The sequence below is a fragment of the Schistocerca americana genome, chromosome 2 (assembly GCF_021461395.2).
Source record: "Schistocerca americana isolate TAMUIC-IGC-003095 chromosome 2, iqSchAmer2.1, whole genome shotgun sequence".
Classification (NCBI taxonomy): domain Eukaryota; kingdom Metazoa; phylum Arthropoda; class Insecta; order Orthoptera; family Acrididae; genus Schistocerca; species Schistocerca americana.
The window spans coordinates 382,112,307-382,135,032 of record NC_060120.1 but is presented as its reverse complement, the minus strand read 5'-3'; the positions used below and the strand labels follow the sequence as shown (position 1 = coordinate 382,135,032).

At 43.0% G+C, this 22,726-nt stretch overlaps 1 protein-coding gene across 2 annotated transcripts in view; it reads right to left on the bottom strand.

Annotated features, from left to right (window-relative positions):
- Positions 1-6,752: 6,752 nt before the first annotated feature.
- Positions 6,753-22,726, bottom strand: part of LOC124595201 (ninjurin-B-like) — a 35,586-nt gene continuing 19,612 nt past the window's right edge. For both annotated transcript variants that reach the window (XM_047133837.1, XM_047133838.1), the window contains exons 3-4: positions 18,163-18,366; positions 6,753-7,533 (exon numbers count right to left, since the gene is read on the bottom strand). In XM_047133837.1, the coding sequence (XP_046989793.1) occupies positions 7,357-7,533; positions 18,163-18,366 (381 nt within the window). In that variant the 3' untranslated portion in view covers positions 6,753-7,356. The remainder of the gene's footprint in view (positions 7,534-18,162; positions 18,367-22,726) is intronic.

Genomic DNA, 22,726 nt, shown 5'->3' with positions numbered 1-22,726 from the left:
CTGACATCAGTAATTCCTTTCTTTTCTAGCCCTCCCCCCCCCCCTCCACCTTCAATATACATCTAAGGTAGTCCTATGTGGGGGCCATGTTCCATGCACATATGCTGAACTGTGCGAACCGAGCAGCCGATGTAGGTCTTCCGGTACTGACGCGGACTTTTGTATATATTAGGCTTCGTAAGCCCCGAATCATCCATGACACAGTCAAGTAGCTCCCTAATCTTAGCAGGTCGACGGAACACTTATTAATGTCAACGCTCCTTAAAATTCTTCCGGCGTTAAAAGTAGTGCTCCCAGCACAAGGAATGAAGGCTACAGCTCTTGGCCACATATCTAATTTAGCATTGAGCCTTTATACAATACAATATGTAGTCTTAAGCACACTTAACGTCCTCCCCCCTTGTTCTCTTTCTACTCCTCTTTTTATATTTTTCTATTTTTCTTGTCCTTATATTTTCACTTTGGTTATGGCTATTATAAACCAAAGATGCGATAGGAGCCAACTATTTCCAGTAATTATCACGCAAATGTATTCATGTCTATTTTGTAAAATGTTTGGTGCTTGATCCGATGTTGTAAAGAACTTAGATAAGGAACCGAATAAACACAATGAATAAATCACGGCCTGTCGTAATCAATTTTATGTACTTCACTACACTATAATTACTCTTAAATATCTTTATTTCACTGGCTATGTTACCCATAATTTCTTTTACTACTTGAAGTATTTTGCATCCATCTTCGCAACTACTAAAAATCAGTCTTTAGCTATCCTTACGACTTTCATGTTATTAGATTTATACATCGTCAGTGATCTGCAAAGCAGTAGGTATATTTACAATTTTCGTCTGATTGTAAATCTATGCCGGCCGCGGTGTCGGAGCGGTTCTAGACGCTTCAGTCCGGAACCGCGCGACAGCTACGGTCGCAGGTTCGAATCCTGCCTCGGGCAAGGATGTGTGTGATGTCCTTAGATTAGTTAGGTGTTCTAAGTCTAGGGGACTGATGACCTCAGATGTTAAGTCCCATAGTGCTCAGAGCCATTTTGCAAATCTATAAACCGATCCTTTAATTAGCTACTGAAGTGTGCCTCTTTTTACTTACTGCATTTTCTACTGTTCTCTGCTTGCATCAGGAAGTGTCGATTCTATGTACATTTGCCAAGTATACTTCTCTTTGGCCTTCGCCATTTTAATCAGTTATCACATAACTTTTTGAGCACTATCCATTTACTGCAACTACATATTGCACCACAGCTGCATAGAACTATTTGTTCACGTTTCTCTGACGAAACGCAAGTCGGTGAATGTTTGTGTATGTAGTGTTGCCGACTTATCTATTAGATTTGGCTTTTATTGTGACTTAAAAAGTTGTTCAGTACCTGTTGTGCGTTGAGAAAATAACACACACAAAAGCACACAGACGTCGAAAATTCTGTGGAAAAGTAGAGCAATATTTAGTTTGGTGTTATGTTAGGAATTGCGAGTACTGCAATAATGACATGTGAGAAATATATTAAAACGATTAGTGCCAAAGACAAATATTTAATCAGACGACGCTTACGAATGTAAGCAGAAAACAGACAAAAATGCAGTAAGCGAAATAACCACACTTCAATAACTAAAAGTACCATCTAGGGCTCTACAACAAAAGTAGAATCATAGATGCGTTTCATTCCGAACCACGTACAAAATTTTAATCCAATAAAACGGAACGTGTATGTGGAAATAAATACATATTTGTAGTTTTTACATAGACAAATCAAAAATACTCAAAGGCCGGCCGAAGTGGCCGTGCGGTTAAAGGCGCTGCAGTCTGGAACCGCAAGACCGCTACGGTCGCAGGTTCGAATCCTGCCTCGGGCATGGATGTTTGTGATGTCCTTAGGTTAGTTAGGTTTAACTAGTTCTAAGTTCTAGGGGACTAATGACCTCAGCAGTTGAGTCCCATAGTGCTCAGAGCCATTTGAACCATTTTTGAAAAATACTCAAAGTATTAATCTTAAAATATTTCCATTTATGAAAGGAGAGCATTTCCTTTTATCTTACTTCAGCATGGTCTTTCATGGACTAAAAAGAGGATAGCACTTAGAGGCTCTCGCCACAGTACGAACCAGTGTGAGACAATGCGGTATTAATTCGTGTACAGGTAGTGACGTCGCGATGTGAAGTCACGTGCATGAGGAACTGAGAACCGGGTACTTCACTTGAGACGTGACGAAATTCAGCTGCATAGAAGTACCGGGCCCCTTGCTCCCTACCACCGAGATTTCGCGGACTTTGAACGTGGTGACTCCCGCTGCAGCAATATTCAAGCGAAGTGTCCTCCCCCCCCCCCCCCCCCCACCTGCAGACATAGTACGTCACTCGACTTGAGTCTCGCACTTGTAATGTTATGTGTGCCTCACTGCTTTTTTTTTTAACTAGTTTGTGCCTGATTTTATTCTGAGAAGCTCAGTAATGTATGTAAATACCGTAAATGCAAATGTGATTCAAAAAGTACTTGAAGTGAAGCGCAGCTGGACAGTAAGAAACTCTTTAGCACGCAATCCCCGCAACGATAGTATTAGAGAATCTTTGAGTATGGACTCTAAAAAATAAGTCAATTGATTTATTAAAAAAAAGATGATTGTTAATCTGTATCTTGTGGAAAGAGGGCGTGTTGCTAGGCCGTCGCCCAGAACGTATTGTTACATTTAATGAAAATTGATATTTTAGTGATAAAACCGAGTAAATTATGTGTAAAAGTTGCCAAAGATTTATGTATACAAATTTTCTGGAAGTGAAGAATAGAAATATCTTGTTTTTGGAAAAGAAGGTGAGTTTCATTGTCGTCGCCGTCTATCAATCGACAGAATTTAATTGGATTATGTTCTTGAACAATAGTATGGTGCTAAACTTCACTGACCAATTTTGATGTAGCAGGACGTCTAGTTTGAAGGAAGTTTGCGTGCCAAGCAATCTCCTTTTCTCACGTAAAGCAGATTGCTGTTTGATCTTATTTACTTACAACAGTGGTCCCTTAGGTATGAAAAGCTACGAAACCTTGGGCTCAAAGCCATCCGCAATACGGCCAAGTAACTAACAGAGTCGTATTTTTTAAACCTTAAAGAACAGTAACTTTGTCCAAAGTATAATACGTCACCAACTGGTGCAGAAGCTGATCATTCAAGGAGGCAGCAACCAAAATTCAGGTACCAGTTACGACTTAAAGTAAAAATCTCAATCAAAAATCAATCTCTCTCTCTCTCTCCAAACACATATATAAATATTCATATTATTAAGATAAAAGTCATTTTATACGCTGAGCTTGCTCTTGGATCTTCCGTGGAGAGGCATTTGTAGTAGTGCCACTCTCGTCCGCTCTGCTACGACTTGACAGCTTTTACATCTATGTACATATTACTCAAACCTCTTTTCGGTGCATGGCGGAGGGTACATCATAGCAATCTCATTGGCAGCAGGGGAACCCGGAAGAACGGTAACACTAACATTAAAATGCCAAAGGAAACACTAAAACAATATTTGCGTGGCATTTAATTTACACTCATTAAACAGTGAAACAAAGAAATCATATACATTAAATGAGTTCGTAATTGCGAATAAGGACAACCATCAGCTGTAGAATGGAATGACGATAATGAGAATTTGTGTGGGACGGGGACTCGAAGCCGGCTTTCCCGTTCATCGCGAGCGGTCGCCTTACCATTTTGCTATCCGTGCACGTCCAAAGGAACTTCGCATCGAAATAAGATTAACACAGGCACTGCAATATCGTAAAGAAATCGTATCTGAAGGCGCACAGACGGGGAAATAAGCAGTAAGCGTTGAGAGTTTATAATTGGCAGAATGTTTTACTCTAGACATAAAATTCACAGATGCAGTAAAGGCACTGATGGTCAGTCCTGGCTCTCCACTTTTGTTTTATTCTTACTTGCATTTATCGTTTTCCTTTTCTCAGGAATGATTTTTTGTCTCTTTTGAGCCTTTCCTTGCATGAAGTTCATTCTTGTAGGGAGACATCATAATCACAGCACGACCTTCCTTTCCTTTTTTTTTAACTCTCCTTACTTTCACATCAACATTTAAAATGACAACAAGGTCTTCTTGAGAAACATGGGGAAATGTTGAGGAACTGGAATGGGAAGCTGCTTCTTCAAACTGCCCTACTTCTGTCTTGTGGTTAGCTCTGCTTCGGCAAATCATCAGAGACAGGAGTCACTGCAGGATCTGCGACCGACTAAGTTGATGGACTTGGCGTCTTGGCTTCCATAGGTCACTCAGCTATTCGCTAATGATAAGTAGTCTGCTTTAGTGAAGACACTCATGTCGAAAGGCCATATTCCTTTGGCCTCAAGCCCTTTAACTGTAGATATCATAGTCGCAGTATTTTTAAGTGCTAAGCCAGAAAGAGATTGTACTTGCCAAAGTGTGATTACTTTTCCAGAATGTGTTCTGAGCCACTTCTGAGTTTCTTGCGCATAGCATGAACTAAGTGGCTCCATTTGAGACACATCAAGGAGCTGCAGCCTATGAAAAGAGATGGTGGAAGACATAATATACAGCCACACCATGTTCTCTCGCCAGATCAATGACATGGTGATTCCTTGTGTGCGTTGAGTGGCCATCTGGAATCAATAGCACCACATTTTGTTTGGCTTCATCTGGAAAACACTACGAATTTCTCGAACTAGTTGGTAAAACTCTTGGTGTTCATCCAGCCTGATTCACTGCATTCTGCCTAACCACCTACAAAAGGACCCAGCTCCTTCTGAATCCTTTTCCTGGGAAAGATCGGCATAGGAGGCACGTGGGCACTGGCAGCTGAAACGCATATTCATTCTGTTACTGCTCCTCCCCTCTCTGATAACGTAAGAATGCCTTCTTGACGCTTTTCTGAGGATGCAGTTTTCTTTGAACGCCCCTTTGGGTTGACACATATTCCAGTCTCGTCGCACTTATAAATCTGATCTGCAGACAGCTTGTACTTGTCAAGAATTCCTACCAGAAAGTCAAAAAACTGGGAAGCGTTTGTACGACAGAAGCCCATTGCTCGGGCACCAGACGTAGCCTCCAGTTTTCTAAGCCTCAGGTCCAAATGCCTTGAAAGAAACTCAATCATTCAGTCTTCACCCGCCATTCTCACTTCTTTATTAAATTGGTGCTTCGTTTTTGGATAATGTGGATGAAATCGTCTTACAAAACCTTCACGTACCGTTCGGTAGTCACCATGCCATCAGGGAATATCTCATCGATTATTCCGTGACTGGACACTGCACACCACACAATCACCAGTTGAGGTTGAAGAGACTTCTCGATCGTGAAATGCGAATTCTTAGTCCCCGAAATGTGCCAATTTTGCTTATTGACGAACCCATCCAAATGAAAGTGGGCTTCATCGCTAAACCAAACCACACATGAGCATACTAATTCTCATCATGCCCCGTGGCCAACCGTGCAGTTTGAACGTCATAACGCAAACCGTTCAGAAGTCATGACGATTTTACTTCATATAATTCAATTATTGTCACCTTGCACATGTGCTGCAATCTTTATGACCGAGCAATTATCTTCCATTAGCGTATCTCAGTAGCAGTACCAAAGATCAGTTTCACAATACAGTCAACAAGATGCAGTCTAGTATTACGACAACAACAGTCTATGTCACTATCATGTCTCTCACCCCCCACCACCTCCACACCCAATTTTCTCAAAAAGGCGACTGCATCAAGAACACAACATAGTTTATAAATTATTAAATAGTTAATTTTAGATCATTTCAGCAAGTTTGGTTTTCATAAGTATGCAGTAAAAATGCCTGATGAAGCGCGAAACATGCTGGAAATGTGTGGTAATATATTAAATTACATGAATAAATTTAATAATGTGTTCGATAGGAGTACAAATTAAATACTTTTTTGATATTTAGGATTCTCACTAAATAAAAATGTACCTTATGTTTTGTTGTTTATTTTGGTAACAACCTATTTACAGAATTAAGTATAAATTCAACACTGAACTCACACACTCTTCAGTGTTTACAGATAAATAAATGGTCGCAGTACAGTAATCAACAATGATCCTATATCTTCCCAGAATCAACGAGAAATATTCTGGTGATTTTTCCCACATATCAAAATATTGATTAATTTTTCTTGCATGCAGTTCACAGTCATATAAAACTTTTCAAAAGACATCATTGTTGCCTCTGAATAAATAATTTTAACAGTTGAAGGTAACCGTCAAGTGTTCAACACAAAAGCACGTTGGGTAAGTTGATCATGAGAGGTGGTTCAGTAATATCTGACCACACAGCCGTAACCTAAGCAACACAGAACACTATGGTCACGTATTAAGGCGAAGAGGAGGAAGACAACTGCTTTCCCCCCTTGTACCAGGGGCAGGCACTCTGGACTCGCATTTGGGAGAGCGACGATTCAAATCCCCGTCCGGTCATCCACATTTAGGTTTTCCGTGATTTCCCTAAATCTCTCCGGGAAAATGCCGGGATGGTTCCTTTCAAAAGAGCGCGACCGATTACCACTCCATCGTTTCGCAATGAGAGCTTGTGCTCCGTCTGTAATGACTGCACTGTCGACGAGACGTTAAACCCAATCATACTTCCGTTCAGTACCTGGGAAGTGCATACGAACGTACGCATAGCCAAGCATAAGAAGAGGACAACAGATCCACGCCACACACAGCTTGGGCACCAACGCACAAAGCAGTACGTCGCCTACTTTTGGAAATCACTAATATACATTTCCTTAGTGTGGAAAACTTTCAGCCGGTTCCTTACTGGGACGCCCAGCCAAAGATGCAACCTTACGAAATGATGGGTTCAGAATAGGGAATACTATATGGTTTATGGCATCCGCAAGCCTTTGTGTGTATTCTCACGACCGTCTAATAATGGCGATAATTCTACCAACCCAGATCAGCGCACAATGGTAAATTTTATGTTAAACTAGGGCTAGAGCTAACGTCTTGTAACCGTCATTCGAGAAAGATGACAAACTCAGTCGGAAACGTTGAGAAAGGCAATCAGCCACACCCCTATTGAAACAATAATCCCACCATTCGCAGGAAACCTAAATGAAGATGTCCATAACGGGATTTGAAACGCAATCAACCAACGTACGAGTCCATTGTCTAAACCACTGTTTCACTTTTCTCAGTCACTTTCGAAGAATAAAGACAACAGCTTCTTTATAAGGAATGTAAAAAATTGCTCAGGCACTAAGGCACATAACACGCACACAAGTACGACTGTACAACAAGGTCTGGAGCTGACATTGGTGGCATTGCGTGACTGCCTGTCGTGTACGTTACAAGGTTAAGTGGACACTATAGAAGACTAAGGGGAAGCTGGCGCGGGCGAGACGTCGCTGAAGGACGCTGCGAACACGTTGATGATGGTGACCAGAAAGACGCCCACCACCACGTAGTTGTTGAGTTTATTGGCGTGCGCTTTCTTCTCCTCGCCCTTCAAGTCGGACTTGCCCTTGAAGATGAGCACCACGCCCACGGCCACCTGAAAAAAGTGGTTCAAATGGCTCTGAGCACTATTGGACTTAACTTCTGAGGTCATCAGTCCCCTAGAACTTAGAGCTACTTAAACCTAACTAACGCAAGGACATCACACACATCCATGGCCGAGGCAGGATTCGAACCTGCGACCGTAGCGGTCGCGCGGTTCCAGACTGTAGCGCCTAGAACCGCTCGGCCATCCCGGCCGACGCCACCTGAAAGAAAAGAAGCATTTAACTTCTGCCTTCCGTTTTCGTCATAGGCCGCAAAATGTCATTTCGGTTGCTGCAATATCAAAGAAATTTTCCCTTTGTTGTCATTTCACACCGTCTCTAGTCATGGCGAGTATGGGCTGGCGACGGTCTACTCCCGATTTCAGCTAAGAACAGAAATAAAATAGACAAACATTGTTTCTAAGATATTTAAAAGTATAAAATATGTACATTTTTAAAATTATTAAAACAGGTATTTGCATATTTAAGATTTGAAGTAAAATAGCTTTTTTTATTAAAAATACAGTTAATTGACGATGCTCTTTATAAAATAGAACACTTTACTGAAGTTGCAAGAGCAGTAGGTGAGGAGGACTGTTAGAGGAAAATGTTTTTGAATAGTGTCTGGGACTGAGGAATTGAGGACCCCGAGCCAAGCGTTTGGAAAAGGATGCAGCTCCTCCCGCCAGAGGTTCGAGTCCTCACCTCGGGCATGGGTGTGTGTGCTGTTCTTAGATTAAGTTAGTTTAAGTAGTGTGTAAGTCCAGGGACCGATGACCTCTGCAGTTTGTCTCTTAGGAATTCACACACAGTTAGTTGACAACTCCTTCTATATCATAGATGAATTCTTGAATAGGAATAAATAAATCTATAAATACAGTACATGTATTTTGTGCCATTATTTATATATATTAAAATACAGAGTTAAAGATTAATATTTCTATTATTTACCCCATTCCCTTAAATGGCACAAAATAACACATGTACTGTATTTATAGATTTATTTATTCCTATTCAAGAATTCATCTATGGTATAGAAGGAGTTGCCAAGGAGATATGATTTCAATTTATTTTTGAAGCTATTACTGCTGTCTGTCCGACATTTTATTTCATCTGGTAATCAGTCGAAAATTTTTATAGCACCATATTTTACCCCTCTCTGTGCCAAAGATAGGTTGAGTAAAGGACAGTCTAAGTCTTTCTTTTTTCTAGTATTATAATCATGAATATCACTGTTGTTTTTAAACTGGTCCGTGTTGTTGAGAACAAATTTCATTAGTGAGTAAATTTACTGTGAGGCTGTTGTAAGAATTTGAACATTTTTGAAGGACGGAGGAAAGTGGGAGGGGCGAGGAGTGGGGGCGGTGGGACGGAAGCCCGACAGGGACATGGAAGGACAGTATTTTTTTAAAGTGATACTGGGGCGGATTTCATGGTCAGGTAGGAGTTGTTGTCAAAGTTTCGTCGGGACACGATGTGGCGAGTGTGTATGTGTAACGCTGGAGCGCAGCAGAGGACAAGGATTGACAACTAGGGATGAATCGGTTGGCTACTTGGTATCAAGTTTGCGGGATATAGAGGAAATCCGAAAGTGTTGTGTATGAGAGGGAAAACTCAGAAGTTTTACTTGGGGATGGTGGGTTGATATGGAAGGCAAAGTGCAGTACATGTCGTCCAATAATTTGAAGAGAGTGGCATAATTTTGGTGGAGCATAAGTTCAGGTGACTCTGGATTGGGGACTGGTCGGATCAAGGCTTTGAATGGTGGAGAGATGCATTCCTCATGTTTAATCGCCTAGTGGCTTTAGTCTATTTAGGTCTTTCAATTAGGTGGTTAGTAGATGCAGTTTCTAAGTTAGTGCACAGACGGGGGTTAGTCCAGAGTGTTTTAGTATGTCAGTTAATCGTACAGTGCGGTCCTAAATTATGAGGTATAAATCATGGGAGTGGTAGGTGCTGGTTTTTCGTTCTATAACTACTGCCTATATCTTGGAAGGGGTGAGCTTGAGGAGCCAATAGTTGCACCAGAAGGTAAAATGGTTGAGATAGATTTGCAGGGGTCGTTAGGTTAGGTTAGCTTAATATATGCCCATCAGTAGGAGGACGTGCAGGAGCAGAGAACACAGAGCTTTAAGGCACATCTGCAATGGGGTGGAAGGAACCAGAATTAGTGTTGTTTATCGGTACAAGGCGAACACAGTTTGTAGAAAGAGCAGATGGCTGACGTTTGTTGGGTGCCATACAAGTATATATGCTTTCTCATGGTCAAAGAATACAAGGATGGCAGATGAACGATTATGCAGTTGATGGGATACGAGCTGACTAAGTTAGAGGAGCTGGTCGTCAAAGCGAAGTTGGGATGAAAGCCAGCTTGGTGGATACGGACTGTTAGGTGCTGGTTTAGGTGTTTATGAACGTGTTGATAATGGATGGATTCGAAAATCATGATGAACATGAAGGTGAGGTTGATGGGTCGGTAGGAGGACACGTCGCTGGGAGGTTGGATTTAAGGAAGAATGCACTATGAGAAGTTTTTCACAGTATAGTCGACTGTATGAGGGATCACATTGGCAAGGATTTCTAGGAAAGAATTTACACATTCTTTCATGTGCCAATAGGTAATACAGTCGTGACCAGGAGCAGTGTTTCGTTTATTTTGTAGTATTTGTATGATGTCTTGCAGTGTGATCTGTTCGTGTTATGTGGTCTAGGTTCTGGACACCAGAAGCAAGAGGTGAGACAGGTGTGCCACTTCATTAGCGAAATACGGGAAATCGGTGATGAAAATGAATGTTGTAGTCAAGGATCGAAAAATATGTGAGATGCGGGATGCGAAGCGATTAGCTTAGATTGTTAAATAAATGATGATTATTGTGCAGAAGTGGATAGTTGACATAGAGATGCTTATCAGTAAGGCGGTGTAAGGTATTTAGAGGAGATTATAGGTAGTGTAGTACCGAAAATGACACATTTTTTGCCTGTATCAGTTTTTTTTTCTTGTTTTGCTTTTATTAGGCTTCTGGTGTGTCTCCGTATTTGCATGTGTGTGTATGTTTGTGTGTGGCTAGGTGGTTGGTGGATGGGTGGGTTGGATGGATGAGAGGGCGGGTGGGTGGGTTTCTGGGTGTGTGTATGTATGTGTGTCTCGGCCGTGTGTTTGGAGAAAGCAACAGTCAATATGCGGGGACTCACGGAGAAGGAGATCATGGTGTCACTGTGTGCGATGAGGAAAGAAGGAATTGGTTGAGATGAGTGGACATGGCGTTTGACAAGGTGTGTTGCAAGAGGGAGAAGGCAATGAGAGCTGTCATCAGTTCAAAAGTTAGCGGATGGCTTCCGATTTGTATATCAATATACTCCCGGCGGGTACTCCAGCTGGCGTGAAGCAGTCGTGGATAGGTTATCAGTGTTTCGAGGGGAGGGGGGGGGTGTATGTGCAGCTGTGAGATGTTCTGTGGGGGTTAATGTGCAGGGTGATCACTTCCAGTAGTATCAAGTGTGCGTAATCTTTTAAAATGTATATTGTTTAACGAAAAAGGGACGTAAATAGTAAAGACACTTTTATTGAAGATGAGTAAATCAACAAGCGCTGGTGATGCTCTGAACGGAATCAAACAAAGTATTTATGTCTGATAAGGGTAAGTACGAGTGCGGCAGCTGTTTACGTCCGGAACCGTGAAATAGCCCACTGATTTTGAGCAAAGATGCAGCTGAAAGGCTCTTTTTTCCACGCCACAAGTCTTGCAGCCCAGTGAAATGAACTACACTCATGCTCATAAATTACGGATAGTGCTGATACATGGAGAAACAACGTTTTTGGTGGGCGGTTTGCGGGTTCAAACCACCTCTAGGTATGACCATGAGGTGCATTTGACCTGCGGTCGTCGCACAGTGGCTCTGGCAGCAGTCCACATATGCAGAGGTGTGTTGGTGCATGTCAGACTACGGTGCAGCGAGTAAGTGTGCAGACGTTTTCAAACGTTCTAATGGTGACTGTGTGTTGAAAATGGCTCAAACAACACATATTGATGACGTTATCAGGGGTAGAATACTAGGGCGACTGGAGGCTGGTCAAACACAGCAGGTCGTAGCACGGGCCCTCCGTGTGCCACAAAGTGTGATCTCAAAGTTCCGGCAAAGATTCCAGCAGACAGGAAATGTGTCCAGGTGCTACAGTACGGGACGTCCACAGTGCAAAACACCACAAGAAGACCGATATTTCACCATCAGTGGCAGCAGACGGCCACGGAGTACTGCAGGTAGCCTTGCTCGGGACCTTGCCGCAGCCACTGGAACAGTTGTCTCCAGACACACAGTCTACAGACGACTGAGCAGACATGGTTTATGCGCTCGGAGACCTGCAAGGTGCATTCCACTGACCCCTGGTCACAGGAGAGCCCGTAAAGCCTGGTGTCAAGAACACAGTGCATGGTCATTGGAACAGTGGTTCCGGATTATGTTCACGGACGAGTCCAGGTACAGTCTGAACAGTGATTCTCGCCGGGTTTTCATCGGGTGTGAACCAGGAACCTGATACCAATCCCTTAATGTTCTTGAAAGGGACTGTATGGAGGTCGTGGTTTGATGGTGTAGGGTGGGATTATGATTAGTGCACGTACGCCTCTGCATGTCTTTGACAGAGGAACTGTAACAGGTCAAGTGTATTGGGATGTCATTTTGCACCAGTAAGTCCGCCTTTTCAGGGGTGCAGTGGGTCCCACCTTCCTCCTGATGGGTGATAACGCACGGCCCCACCGAGCTGCCATCGTGGAGGAGTACCTTGAAACAGATGATATCAGGCGAATGCAGTGGTCTGCCTGTTCTCCAGATCTAAATCCCATCGAGCACGTCTGGGATGCTCTCGGTCCACGTATCGCTGCACATCTTCAAACCCCTACGACACTTCAGGAGCTCAGACAGGCACTGGTGCAAGAATGGGAGGATATACCCCAGCAGCTGCTCGACCACATGATCCAGAGTATGCCAACCTGTTGTGCGGCCTGTGAACGTGTGCATGGTGGTCATATCCCATACTGACGTCGGGGTACATGCGCAGGAAACAGTGGCGTTTTGTAGCACATGTGTTTCGGGACATTTTTCTCAACTTATCACCAATACCGTGGACTTACAGATCTGTGTCGTATGTGTCCCCTATGAGCCTATACTATTAGCTCCAGTTTTGTGTAGTGCCACGTTGTGTGGCACCACATTCTGCAATTATCCTTAATTTATTAGAATGAGTGTAGTTGCCGTCTGAGATAGCGTAACTTAACTCTGCCGTCATGCCCAGTGGACTACACGAATCTGCCTATAGAATCCTCTATTGTACTATGCTAAGGCGTCATTGGGCACCGGTATTGAAGGTACAAGTTACTTTCGCATTGTTCTGGTTGTCGTTAATGTAAATATTCGAAACCGGACCGTCTACTTCACTTGAAGTAACTGCTTAGTTGCGCTTTTGAACCTGAACAGACTCCATTCTCTCAAGAAGGAAACATTCTTGTCATTATCGCGGTTTGTGGTTGTGAGGGATGGTTGCCGGGAGTGGAAGGAGGGGGAAGGGTGAAGGGGAACCCGGAACCTTCGTGTTGTTGCCGCACAGTGCGTTCGCTCAGAAGCGGCGACCGATCTTTAGAAGTACTTCGAGTATCAATGAGGATGAAGCACGCTGTCGAGCACTGTTAACAGGATCAGTAGCTGTTAAACCCGTTACCGAACCTGAGTAGTTTGCGTTCTGGAACGGGATATCGTCAAAATAAAAGTCTCTGACGTCATCAGAGTATAGCAAACAGATCAGGCCGAACTCAGAATGTCGTTCCTAATGGAGAAGTCTCGTCAGGACAGAGATAGCGTCCAGAATACCCCTACACAAGAGTTATATGGCCGCTGATATTTACAATATATAGAGCAGAAAAAAGTATTACATACTTTGGGAGTCGGTAGTATGTCCGGTTAACATGAGCCGTAAAAAGCGTAGCTAAAGATCTATCAGAACTTGTTCACCTCTGTTACTGTAAAACACATCTCTTCTACTGCAATCTTTTTGCTGTTATGAGTGATCGACGGACTAGAGTAAACAGACAAGGACACTTTCTTCTGTCATTGTCCATGAATTCTGCATGCAGTAAGCATCTGTTAGTGTCATTATTGTAAGCCATATTCGCTGTTCTGGCTAAGTGCAGCGCATGCACTAGTTCTAAAGGAACCAGTATGTGTCTTGATAAGTTTACGAAATGCTTTTACTTGTAGTTTCATCATTGCAATTACTAGCATAACGAAAGCCTGTTATTGCGCACGGGAAATGGTGTATATGATGTTCTGTTATAGCCTAGAAGCAACCGTCTTCCCGTGTTAATGCTGGAAAATGTGTTCTCATTTTTCACTCGTACCTGTTGACCGCAGGCTGTAAACCGTTCATAATAGCAAGGAGATTGCTGTGGAAAAGATGTTTTTCACTATACCGGAGATGAACAAGAACTCATATCTCTCAAGTTATGCAAGTTTACTTGCTATTGCTGTCTTTTTTTTGTCCATTTTTGTCCGTACTACAACCTCTCAAAATGTGGAATACTTTTTCATCATCCTGTACATAAATGCAACGGTGGATAACATCTGTAGCTCTCTGAGGATATTCGCAGATGACGTACTTGTGCCCAAGGCTGTGTTAGAAACTTATTACGAAATGCGAAGGGGCTTGCAGATGATCAGCGCATGCAGTCAAGGTCGGCAGCTGAGACGAAACATATAGACGAGGAAGTAGAGTGTGTTTCAGCATGAAGCTCCAGTACGATATTTGTGAAACTTTATGGAGATGCTCATAAAGTGACGAGTCTTAATTAATTAAACTTTCATTCCATTCGAAACTGATAGCGAGCTGCAACAGCAGTCTGAGGTGTAAGCCCCAGGGGCATAGATACACTCTTTTACACGTTGTGGCATGGAAGCAAGAAGCCCCCGCATGCCATCTTGAGGAATTTCTTGGCATGTTCTACCAGTTGATGGAGATCGCCGGTTAGAGGTTGTATGAAATTACAGGTCTTCCTGAGACGTCACAAGCATCGCTCGATGGGTGGCAAACGAGGGGGCTGGGCAGGTCAGTCAAGGATTCGCACATTCCTCAAGATGTCTATGGTGTGAGCTACAGCGTGGGGTCTTGCATTATCCTGCTCGAATATGCCATTTGGTACCGTAGTCATGGAGGGAATAATAACAAGGTTTACCATTCTTACCACATAGTGGCGAGCATTCAGCCTTCTTTCAACAATCACCAAATTACTCCTGTTGTCATGCCCAGTAGCTCCCAACATCATGATTCCAGGAACTGGGCAGGTATGGGACTCGAGAATCGCTGTTTGCTGTTTCCTTTCACCATTTCGTCTCCGGACACGTTGGCGCCAATCTGATCGCTGCAAACAGAAGCGAGACTTGTCGCTGAACATCAGAGATGCCACTCAGCGTCCTAGTTGATTCTGCTTCTACATGATGCAGGTTTCTGTTGTCTGTGATATTAAGTAAGCGGTAAACGACGCCTGGTAGTTCGACATTTCAAACCAGCTCACAGTAATCTGTTTCAGATGGCAGACGGTTCGTGGCGACAGTCTGCCTGAAACATCTGCCCGAATGTCAGCTGTTACCATCTATCTGTCGGTCGCAGCCAGACTAACACCCTTACTGCCTCAAAAAATCCTTCTGAATGTGTCAGCGCGTCATATGTTCTAAAATGCCGTTTCAGCTGTTACTGCAGGCAGTCTACATCAGGGATCACGAATGATTACAATAGCAGACGAAATGTTGCTAGTTTTTTAACAAACCCGGAAGGATTTTATTTAAAATGCAGTCCGGCGCAAAAGTCTACGCTTTTACAATACTACCATCTTCCTGAGGTGTAGTTCTTCTGAAAGGACCCGTGACTACACATCTTGTCACACTGTGTCCTGAGTCCATCTCATCACCATTCGTTCTGCATTCATTGCACTATAGCCAACTATCTGTGCTATCGGTGTGTTGATTTCATGATCAGAGTTTTTTCAAAGTCCGACATATGGAAATAAGCAGCACTTGCTTGTCCTCTGGATATGCTGTGTTGCCACCTCCATTCGAAATGTCCCAGGAACTACTGGATGCACCCGTAGTCAACGTGTTCTCACACCATTCTTCATCTACATGAATGGCTTTTTTAACTGGAAATACTGAAAATAAGCTCGTATATCGGTGAAATTTTAATCTAAATATCCCATAGGCATGAAAATACTAAAGCCAACTGGGCAGTGTGCGATGATGGTGTTGATGGTGTTCCATTTCCGTCAATATAAATAAACGTTATATAATGCGCGCAAGCAGCCCGAAAGCTCCGATATTATTACTCTGCACCGTCGGAGAACAACCACTGTAATCAGACGTAGCCTTCAAGTATCCATAAGTTTCTATACAGAGTGATTCAATGTGAAATGACCACATCAATCTAGGGATGGGAAATAGTTCCCAGACTCAGATGTATAGAACAAAATTCTGCGAAAGTGTAATTCATGAGCGGAAAACATCGCTTGCAAGACCTTCGGAAAGTGTAATTCAAGAGCGGAAAACATCGCTTGGAAGACCTTCGTTCAACCAATTCTTCAATATTTGTTCCTTAGCAACTCGAATTAACGGAAGAGCTGGAAAACATCAAAGAAGATCTGCACGATTCGACAGAGGCTTTTTACTCGGAAAGAGCGTGGCACGGAAATCCTCAACAAACTGCAGTAAGAGTCATTATGGGAGAGACTATTTACGTCGGATGGAACCATAATCACAAGATTCCCAGAGTTCGCGTTCCAGTGAATTAAATGGGAAAGGAGTGATGGGCTAGGGTAGAGGAGGGGAGTGGAAGGCACTATGTACTGTGCTCCTCACACCGCACAGTGGCTTGCGAAGTGCAAACGCACCTATCTGATCAAAAATAGCCGGACACCTATTAGTGGACATTAATGTGGGATGTATCTACTCTTCGCCTTTATGACAGCTTGAATTCTGGTTGGGACAATTTCCATGAGGTTTCTGAATGACTATGGAGAAATAGCAGCCGATTATTCCCCGACAGCCGAAACCAGAGAAGGTACTGTTTTGGACCCTGGCATCTGGTGCGAAGTCGATGTTCTAACTCACCCCAAAGATACTGCAGTGGGTTCAGCTCGGGACTCTGGACAGGACAGTCCATTTCTGGACTGTTATTGTCCAGAACCTACTGCCTCACAGATGATGCTTTGTGACTGAATGGATTGTCGTGCTGTTACAACGATCGTGTCTGAACTGTTCCTGTACTGGAAACATTAATCCATGTCGTAAAATGTGTTCATATCCTTTAGCAATTAGCATTTTCTAAAGTACAGTAAAGGGTCCACACCATAATCACTAAACACCCTTCGCCCCACATACCGCAATACCGCTTCCTCCATTCTTCGCTGTTAGCGCTATATATGATCGCAGATATAGTTCTCCACACATTCACGAGTGATTCCTTCCGCCGATTTCATGCGATTTTTTTTTTACAGTCAGCCTCCGCAATGTTCGGCGGTTCGTGTCCGTCAGTTCATGACGTCTGCCTGGTCGTGGTTTAGCTGCGATTGCTCATTCGCTTTTCCACTTCACTACCGCATTACCAACAGTCAGTCAACTTGGGCAACTTCAGGGAGATTGAAAGGCCACTGATGGATCTGTTACTGCATCTACATCTACATCTACATCTACATTTATACTCCGCAAGCCACCCAACGGTGTGTGGCGGAGGGCACTTTACATGCCACTGTCATTACCTCCCTTTTCCGTTCCAGTCGCGTATGGTTCGCGGGAAGAACGACTGCCGGAAAGCCTCCGTTCGCGCTCGAATCTCTCTAATTTTACATTCGTGATCTCCTCGGGAGGTATAAGTAGGGGAAAGCAATATATTCGATACCTCATCCAGAAACGCACCCTCTCGAAACCTGGCGAGCAAGCTACACCGCGATGCAGAGCGCCTCTCTTGCAGAGTCTGCCACTTGAGTTCGTTAAACATCTCCGTAACGCTATCACGGTTACCAAATAACCCTGTGACGAAACGCGCCGCTCTTCTTTGGATCTTCTCTATCTCCTCCGTCAACCCGATCTGGTACGGATCCCACACTGATGAGCAATACTCAAGTATAGGTCGAACGAGTGTTTTGTAAGCCACCTCCTTTGTTGATGGACTACATTTTCTAAGGACTCTCCCAATGAATCTCAACCTGGCACCCGCCTTACCAACAATTAATTTTATATGATCATTCCACTTCAAATCGTTCCGCACACACACTCCCAGATATTTTACAGAAGTAACTGCTACCAGTGTTTGTTCCGCTATCATATAATCATACAATAAAGGATCCTTCTTTCTATGTATTCGCAATACATTACATTTGTCTATGTTACTCAGGTGACATTCAATGAGTAGTCCACTTCCAAAGTCACTGAGCTTTCCAAACCTACCCATTCTGATGTTACTGCTTTTCTGTTAACAACGCAACACTCCCCGCCTCCTATTATACAGACGAGTCCGCCTGCCTAGTGGTCAATTCCGCAATGCGCGGGTGTGTCTGGATTCTCTTGATAGTGTGGTACAGAAGTAGATGTAGAGAATATCAACTGACCTGCAGTAAGATGCTGATGGCAATGAGCGTGATGCTTATGACGTAGGTGCTGCTCTGCTTGCCGTACATGATGAGGTAGCGCAGTTGGTTGGCGTTGGAGGTGAGCAGCGCAATGTCCATCATTCCCTGCGCCACCGTCTTTTTCGCCGCCCACGCGTTCACTCTCGGTTTCACAGTCTCCAGATCATCCTCCGTTTCTCCATCCTTTAATGTGACAGACAGACAATAATAAATGGACCGTCCACTATTACTTCTGTGGGAGAAGTCAGCATTGTCAGGTAAAACGATTGAATTGCTTGTGAGATGTCTGCTTCTAGGTACTATTTTTGTCACATATTCTATTACATCTACTTATATACTCCGCAACCTCTGTGCAATGCGTAGCTGAAGACACTTAACTCCTAAATTGGGAAATTCCTCATCTCTTACATCCACGTACTGCGTGAGACAGGAATTACTATCTGCTCTATACGCGCACATTCTCCCCCATCTTTTTTCTCATGATCCTTAACGCCAGTTAGACGATGTTGGCAGCGCAGTTGTGATACAGTTTTACCCGACAGGGTTTCATGATTTAGCAGCACCATCTATCTTCCGATAATTTCCATTTAATTTTCCCATGCAGCTCGGTTACACTTTCATGTGGGCCATACCGATCTGCAACGGCCTCATTACCAGGTTTCCGTAACTGTTGCTATGACTACCTGATGAAGACTCCAAAGAGTGAACCAGTGCTCGAGAACTGGCCACGCCAGCATCGGGCTTGAAATTTCCTTTCCCAGGACTCTTCCAACAAACTTAGTTCTCCATTCGCCTTCACCACTGCTGATTTTACCTGTTCTACCCAGATCATATCGGCTCTTAAGGTTACACTTAAATATTTAAATAATCAGACGACCTCCAGAAATTTACTAATAATTGTATACTTCTGTTTTCTTTTTAATGGATATTACCCTACAGTTATCCACATTCAGAAGTCAGTTGACGTTCATTACATCAACTGTAAATTATGTCCAAGTCTTTCTCCATTTCCTTACTATTATCCAAAGACGATATTTTCTTCCTGGCAACAGCATCTTCGGTCAACACTCTGGTAATGGTGCTGTCACTATCTGGTAAATGGTTTACAGATGCGGAGAGTGTATTCACATACACTAGCACCAATAGCACAAGAATGTAATTAAATATATGACATGGCTTACAAAATGCTTTAAAAACTAACGCCATAAATTTATAATGAAATCGTCTCATTGGCGCTGATTACAATAAAATTATATCTTCTTGTAAAAAACTGTATTCAACCCTAAACGCAGTTTCACCAAACAGATTACTATCAGTTGTAATTTCTTCCCACCCAACGCCACCACATTAGTACTAGTAAATGTTTTCCGCTCTCTGCTGTTAGTCAATGTAAACAACCTTAAATTTATGATAAACATACATATTGTGATCTTTTCTTTATACTTTCAGCCAATCTGTGAAGTTTGTGCCGTGAATTTACAGAGTGATAGAAAGATGAATTTGGTGCATCATATACTGGATGGTTAAAACTAAAGTGCAGCTGCTCCCAGGGTTCCCGTGTGGGTTGAAGTTATCATTAGGCAGCGAAACTTGGTAGATATGCTAACGTATTAATGCGGAACCGATTTAAGCTAGGAAAAAATTAATTTCAGTTTTGGTCACCAGAGGCAAATCTGGCGCTGTGAATGCAAGAAAGACATGTAGAAATGTTTCCATATGTAATGGATTAGGAACTGGAAGTGGGAAAGACAGGTCAAACACGTGAGAGTGGCATATTGTCGATTTTTTTATTAACCGCCGCTTACGCAGTTTGTTCAGTACGAGCCCAGGAGTCTTCGACGAGATACTGCACCCGCGAAATGACGTCATTTACAGGTGCTCGCAGCAGTTCCGATGGCTTCTGAGCAACGTGCTCCTGTACACTGACCTACGATCAGGTAGAGTCTGAACGTGTACCTAGTGAATGCGTTCTTTTTAGATATCCCCAGAGCCAAAAGTCTCATGGATTCAAATCAGGTGACGTTGCAGGCCGTGCATCTGGAAAACCTTTAGAGATAACGCGTTCGTGGAAGGTTGCATGAAGCAGATCTTTCACTGGGCGGGAGACGTGAGGTGTTGCCCCATCTTGCACGAAAAAAGTGGTTTCTTCACAGTTGCCCAGTTCCAAAGCAGGAATCACACGCTGTACAACAAGGTCTCGATAACGTGCAGACGCCGCGGTACGCATGACAGGCCCTCTGTTTGCATTATCTTCAAAGAAGAACAAACCGAGTGTAAAGGTTCTTAGTCACATAAGTCGAGTGCAATAGCTCTTCGTGCACAACACGCAGTTTAACAGTACCTTAAATTCGGCAGCTCTCTGTATTCACTGCACCCTTTAGTGTGACATGTGTCTCGTCACTGCAAAGAATACTGCCCGACCACATGTAATCAACTTCGATCCGTTCCAGAAACCGAAGAGCAACTTCAGAACTTTATTGTGGGTCATCAGGTTTCAGTTGCGCACCTCTGGTCTTGTTCGGGTATTAGTGTAATACAGACCGCAAAACGTAGCGTACTGTTGATCTTGAGATGATCAATTCTCGTGACACTGTACGAGCATTAACACTAGAAAGGGCACGTGCTGCATGCTTAGTTACAGTAACTGCGACCTCGCCAATAACTTCCAGGTGCCACATCAAACTAAACCGTGTTTTCGAATTTCATTATCGTCTTTTTTAAACCATTTAATGACCAAGGGTCTCTCCTCAAACCTTTCAGTCGGTGATACTCTCTCAATGCAAGACTGTAATTGCTGCCGTTCGCATAAAACAGTTTCATTCACAATGCACAGTCTCTCCTTTCGATAACGATACCGACCGCTACTCACGTTGCCGGTAGTACAAGATAACATTACGAAATTTAGTTGCTGGTAAATCTCTAGCGTTTGGTAGTAGAGCTACGAGTAGACAAAGTGTTCTGAAACAGACTGTTTGCTATTACAGTCATTGTGGCAACATTTGAGACAGAAGTCGGCAGGGGCTGTTGTGCATTTTTCGGTTTAATTGTTGTAACATATGAACATTGCTACAAGTGTGCAGTACCAGATTTCCATCACAACCTACACCTGCTGTGAGTGATTCGCCTAAACTCGCTGAGATCTTTCAGATTCCCAGCAACACAAAACATTCCTCTAGTTCAACAAAGAGCAGCAGCTATAGAATGCATGGATTTAGCAACTGAATAAAAGATGTCAGGGAATGGGTTTGTCCCTCCCAACTACTGGATTCCCTCTGACTTTATATTCTTGACTCTACTCACGATTTTAATTGCAATTAAGTATAGAAAACTACAAAATTGTATTTGATCTCTAATTAAATTATAATACCTTAAGAACAGGTCATCTTAGATCTTAATCCGAAGTAAGTTCTTTATTACCCGATAATCGTACAAATGACAATCTTTATAGTGCCACAGTTTGATGTGCCTTACATTGTGTATGACTCGTTACTCTAGCGGTGACAGTACCACTGAGTGCAAATGAAGATGTTCTATACAATAATGGGACAAAGATTAACTTTCCAGTTATAAAGTTAATAAGCTATATCATGGGATGCTCTTTGCAATACCAGGAAAATTGAACACCTATAGACATTTTATCGCAAATTTTCTTTCGAAAAACTAAGTGAGATGAATTTCATTCCTTTTCCTGGAGCATTGAACAAATCATGGTCTGCGTTACTGTGTTTGCCGACGTGTAGATCACAAATTTATGTAATCGCATAACACTAAAATTTGTAATCGCACCTTGCCGAAGTGAATGTCTCAACGATACAGCCAGCCTTATTGTAGGCGAAACCACTAAGGAAAGGTATTTGTAGAGAAACTAGACAAATACGTGGTTCCTGAAGAAAGGCAGGAGACTTTTCTGTAGTTTCTGGGGCAAGATTCTGGATGACTGATCTGGTCTTGTAACGTTAGCAATTATCGTCTTGCTGTGCTGGTACTGCGAACGGAAAACAAAGAAAAACTACAGCCGTCGTTTGCCCTGAAGGCACTTAGATCTTTTATTTGGTAAATGATCAGGGCATCCTCTTGAGTAAAGTATTACGGACGTAAAATAGTCCCACATTCAGACCTCCGGGACGGGGACTACTCAGGGGGATATCGTCAAAAGGGAACCAAAAGGTGGAATTCTAAGGGTCGGAGCGTGAAATGTTGGATCTCGTAATCGGTAGGGAGGTTACACATCTCAGAAATGGAAATGAATAGACTGAAAGTAAGCTACACAGTAGTACAAGTTTATGTGTTAACTAGTTCCGCAGGTGATGAAAGGATTGATAGAATGTATGATGACATAAAAGAAGTTATTGAAATAAGTTAGGAAGAGAAATGCAATTGTGACAGGGGACTGGAATTCGATAGCAAGAAAAGGAATAGTAAAAAATAGTAGGACTCTATGGACTGGGGGAAAAGAATGAAAGAGGAAACCACAAGACCCAGTTTTGCACAGAACACCATTTGATCATTGCTATCACTTGGTTTAACAATCATGTAAGACCTT